Here is a 5261-nt window from a genome sequence, read left to right on the forward strand (position 1 = left end):
TTAAAGCACTCATCCATCGGGTGATTCCAAGTGGGTAGACGCATGGCATGGTGTTTGGTGTAAATCTTGCATTCCTCTCTGGTGTGCCCTTTGTTAGAGCATGCTTCGCACCACAATTTGGTTCTAAAACTAGAACTTCTTGCTTCCATGGCTTGTTGCCTTTGGCAAAGGAGTCCATAATATGTGCGACCAACTTTAGTCATCCTTTTTCTCAAACTTCTTTTCATCCTCAAAGGACAGCTTTTGACTCTTCAATTTTCGTATCATCGAAGTGTCCTTAGTTTTACTCCTCTCACAAAACATTCAAAACAATACTCTCAAATAGTTTGGTCATTCTCTCTTGCATACAACAAGTGTGTTGTGCTCCACATGGACTTGATACTTACATATATCGTGACGACCCAATTGCCACCTAAGAAGGCCATGAGCATGAACCGTTTCTCATCTTCTTGATAGAGCTTCTTGCTTGAAGTAGTTCTTGCTGAACATTGTAAATGGATGATAAAGGCAATCAATTGGATAGAGAGGCCAGGATTTGCTGAGTGCTCCACTTCTCCCATGACCTTGTGTTCCCTCCGTGGTCGTTACGATATGCCTTAGTAAGACTACAAATTTAGATTTTTTGTTGTTCTAAAATCCACAAGAGAAAATAAAAGAGAAAACAAAAGAGAAGAAAAAAGAGGTCACGAATTCTTTTGAAAAACAAAAGGAAGACATACTCGTCAATCTACCGTGTTTTCCCAATTCTTGTTGCAACTATAGCTCCGGTCAATCTACCATGTTTTCCCAATTCTTGTTGCAACTATAGCTCCCACCCGCTGAGCATTCATTGACTTGCGAGTGCAGAAGTCTTTGGGCCTGGATTGCACCCCGTAGGATCTTCTCTAGTTTCCCTGACAAATGTTTGACTTTTAAAGGTTCAGCTTGCCGACCATGTAAGAAAATTGGGACGCCTTTTAAAAGGTTGCAGCAGCCGTCGTAAGGACTGTGTGGAGCACAATAAGGCAACTAGAGGAAACTATAGATCATCTTAGTCCATGTGTGTGAACGAACAGGCAGATGCTCAAGTCGAACGCAAGGCAGGGGCTCTACCTATTAAGCCATACAAGGCGAGTTATGTAAAGCCTCAAAGCATTGCCCAGTGAGTTTCATACATCATGTTTGTCTTTGTGAACTTAGAAAAGGAATTGCACTTGCACATCGATGCAGCATTAGAAGAAAGAACAACACATTTCACGATTGTATTAACAGGGAGAGAATGTCTACAACTAAATTAAAACATCGAGTAGCAGATTGAAGAAGCACTCAAAACTCTTCTTCTCAAACTGCAGTACAATAAAGATCTGGGCTCAAAGGTGGTTTCCGACAAGGAGATTCAAAGTCTCAGTAACATCTGAAGCATGCAAAAGTGACTCAATGTATGGTAGCATATCCAAGCCGTCCTACCTGCTCCGCAAGTTGATCCATATGGGGGTGGGAAGCATACCCACGGCCAACGGAGACCTGATCATGTTCTTCCTGTTCGTGAATATCGTTCCCAAGAGAATGGGATTCCAACTCTGCTTCCGTATCGCTAGAACCCGAACTCTCGGTTAAACATTTTTCCCAGAATCCCTCGTTAATTCCTAATGATTCCACCTGATCCCGCGCTTCTACTGAGATTGATCCTAAGTGCTCTGGAACTTCTAGGTCACGATTGTTGATAATCCTACTGTCTGTGAAATCGAATGGGATGTCGGGAAGATCGAGGGTAGAATCCTCAACTTCACCCTCTAAAAGGGTGGCAACAGAATCCACCAGGAAGACGGAGCATGCGGGGTCGTTAACCCCTGCTTTATACTTCACGATATGACCATTTGCAGTTACATTCTTCAAATCTTGCTTTGGTAACCTCCTTTTTTTATTAGCTGCCGTGAGCAGTAGATTTTTCTCCTTATGACCTACGAGATGGGCCAGAAATCCAGGAGTTTGCAGTGCTTTTGCCAGAAATGCCATTATATGTTCTTGCCTACGTTCCATGGCGTGTAGTCGTTGCCCAAGATCCTGAAGCTCATTTTCCGTAGCTTCCTGTAGTTGCCTGAGATTGTGCAGTTCCGACAGAAGCAGACCTTTGTCCTGTTTGAGCCTTTCGATCTCCTTTTCGAGGCCGAAATGTGTGGCCTCGACGGCTTTGCTGGGGTTTTGTAATGGCTGCTGTGGCGGCTGAGAGGGTGCAGGCTTGCGACGGTGAATACTTTTCAGCCGATCCCTTTGCCCTCTCAGAAAACCCTCATTAGCAAACTCCCAACGATCGGGATCCACTTTCCGGAAGCCCTGCGAGAAAAGCTTGAATGTGGTTAAGCAGCCTTGGCTCAAAATGGAAGAAGCGTCTGTGAATCTGATAAACGAAAATGAGCGAGAATCACAAAATATATCCGTCTCATGCTTTTCGAATCATCGGCTCACGGTTTTAGCGACGAGGATTAGGAGCACTTTACGTAGGTGTTGAGCTGCCTCACGAAGCTGGAAAAATTGTTGTGCTTGAAGTACTTGGGAAGCAAATCTCGTGCGAAGTCTGGGGGGTTCCAAACAACGAAGCTGCTGTTGCTGGAGCTCCAAGAGACGGTAGCATCCGTGGTTGGGTCGTCAACCATGTCATAAGTCTTGGTGAGGAAAGGAGGCGGTGCGTTACTAGAACCATCGGCACACGGCAAGGCCATGAAATCATGGGATTGGGTGTGTGGAAGGAAGGATGCGTGAGGGTGGGTGATGAGGTGAATGAAGGAAGGCGCTAGAGACAGATGGGCATCGGGAGGGCGTAGAGATCAAGGTGGAGGAGCACAACAATGGGAAGAGGAGGGGCGTGAAATGCAACGAAAGCGAGCGGAGAATAAAGATGTCTGGGTTCTTTCTACTCTTGAATACTCAGAGGAGTCCGCCTGCTTAGATTTGTATCCACACACACCACGAGCACATGTATGCGACGGCCAATTGACTCCGCATGGCCTCCCTCTCCTCCTACGGCATCATCATCAGCATGCTCATTCAAGACACACGACAAACCTTTTCAACGCGTCTCAATTTCCACCTTGCGTCTCGGTCAAGACCAGCAAGTGACAAGAGCGTGTTACCGTTGGTTCACAAATTTGCAATGCTCTACCATCTCTCAAGATCGATCGTGGATCTCTAAGAGTAAACACTTCAAATAGAAAAACTTGGCAACAACCCAGCCATCCTGGGAAATTTTCTCATCTCTAAGTAGGGCAGTGCATCGCCCATTTTGAGCCTATTGGCAAGCAAGCACCTCAAGGGAACATGCCCCTAGAAAGCTTACATAACCATGAGTGAGAATGGACTTTTATCACACCCTCTCACCATTCCATCTCAATCAACGGTGCTAGTTGCACCATCCGATGATAGATATTCCATAATGGTAAATACTAAAAAGACAATCATGAAATCATCAGTTCCGTTACTTAAATGTTGCAAGTTGTCAAGGAAGATGCAAACATGATAAGAGCCACCTCCGATGCATCAAATGGTACACTGCATCATTACAATCAAGGCACAAGCAGTCACACTCGTGGAGCACGTACAATTCTCGGCCCACTTGTAAGAGGGTTTTTGAAACCAGTTGTCAAGTATTCCACTCTGTGATCCTAGCATCATATTCTTCAAGCAAAGCTTCTGACATTACTTTTGACATTCTGTCTATTTTTTTTGCTTTACATGCTCTGTGCTCATTTTAAGTTCCGACGTCGTGTGCTTAAGTTGCAACCCAACCTAGACCTTTCAATTCCAATCGGACTCATTTGTTGTGTTTTCGACTTGTTGCTGTGTTTCATAAATGTTGTATCGATACATTGGTTGACAAAGTTTCGCTGCTGTTAACATAAGTCTCTTCACACATGCTAAAAAATTAGGGAGTGTTTGGGAGATAGAAGGAAAAGGAATTAGAAAAAAGCAAAAGAGAAAATTAAGAAATTAGGTAGATGCAAAAGAAAAAGGAGAATAGTAAGTGTGTGTGTGTGTGTGTGTGTGTGTGTGTGTGTTAGGTCTAGAATCCACTCTGGGAATAGGTAGTGGTTCTGGATGTGGTATCGCGAGTGAAAGGAACTTACAGTTTTTGATATTAAACTAGAGTGAGACATGAGAAATATAGCAAGGTAAAAAATTCCTTTAGTTATTATAACCCTTGATTTGGGGTGATGATGAGCAAGGAGAGCACTGAAGATGTTGGTCTCATTGGTAGCTACATCAAAGTGTATTCTAGTGTCGGGGACTGCTACCTACATCCATCCAAGCAAAAGTGATGTTAGAGTAATTCAACTTCTAGCTTGGGACTATAGGTGTCATAGACCCCAGTTGTGTCGAGAATACCCATGAGCAATCAAACAACAGGTCTACTATACTTGTAAGCATGAAAGAAAACTTTTAAAGAGACTTTTTGGCTAAATACTGAGAGGAGAAGGAGGGTTCTTTCATATGAGATTGATCATACTTTGGTATCATGCAACCTTTGAGATGCCAATTAGAGTACAAGAACCAACATGTGTTGGATTTCTAGCAATAGAAAAGAGAAGGATGATTAAAAAATCTTAGCAATTTCTTTGCTAGATTTGATTCCTATTACACCTCACCACTTTATGCTTTACATTCAAGCCTCATGTCATAGATATAATGATATATTTATGCAAACTCAGTTGATAGATTCATACTTCTTGTATTACTACATCATATATAGAACTTCATCATTAAACATCTAATGTGTAATTGCAAGGAAAAAAGATGCTAGAGACAAAACTTGCATGGATAGAAAATTGAGACATAAACAAGTAAACTTATATACTATGGATTTAATTGATAACATATTAAAATATGAGGTAAGGCATTGTTGAGTGCCCTTATAATCTTCTCACGTGAAATACGAGCCATGGCCAACCATTGTATGGATTCTTGTGTGATCATAGCATGCAAGTATAGTGCTAGATACTTAAGTACAAACATAGGTAAGATAGCATACAATCAAATGATTGGACAAGGGACAAACATATATGCATAGAAGTACAACCAAAAATCATATGAGAGAAACCATGGATTGAGAAGCCCATATTTTAAGCAAGAAAATGGAACACCTACAATACACCATCTTAGTACATGATAATTACTTATAGTGCCAAGCAATCTTGCAAACTCATTGCCAAATCAACGAGATGATGCACGTACCTTTCATTAGAAAGACGACTAGCAATAGATTTTGAGAGCCCAACATAAGATATGGG

At 42.3% G+C, this 5261-nt stretch overlaps 1 protein-coding gene across 1 annotated transcript; it reads right to left on the bottom strand.

Annotated features, from left to right (window-relative positions):
* Window positions 1–1232: 1232 nt before the first annotated feature.
* LOC147885231 (heat stress transcription factor A-1-like) lies at window positions 1233–2938 on the bottom strand. Its single transcript, XM_087397949.1, has 2 exons — window positions 2478–2938; window positions 1233–2313 (listed from the first exon to the last, which is right to left on the bottom strand). Exons 1-2 carry the CDS (start codon window positions 2697–2699, stop codon window positions 1414–1416), a joined length of 1122 nt encoding a protein of 373 aa, XP_087254075.1. The 5' UTR covers window positions 2700–2938; the 3' UTR covers window positions 1233–1413.
* Window positions 2939–5261: the final 2323 nt, after the last annotated feature.

Source organism: Dipteris shenzhenensis, chromosome 26 (assembly GCF_047967505.1).
Source record: "Dipteris shenzhenensis isolate YYH24624 ecotype China chromosome 26, Dip_SZ_1.0, whole genome shotgun sequence".
NCBI lineage: Eukaryota > Viridiplantae > Streptophyta > Polypodiopsida > Gleicheniales > Dipteridaceae > Dipteris > Dipteris shenzhenensis.

Coding starts and splice junctions, on each gene's coding strand:
- LOC147885231 (XM_087397949.1), bottom strand. CDS start 2,699: ATGGCCTTGCCGTGTGCCGATGGTTCTAGTAACGCACCGCCTCCTTTC. Junction 2,314..2,477: donor TGAGGCAGCTCAACACCTAC/GTAAAGTGCTCC, acceptor CTTTTCTCGCAG/GGCTTCCGGAAAGTGGATCC.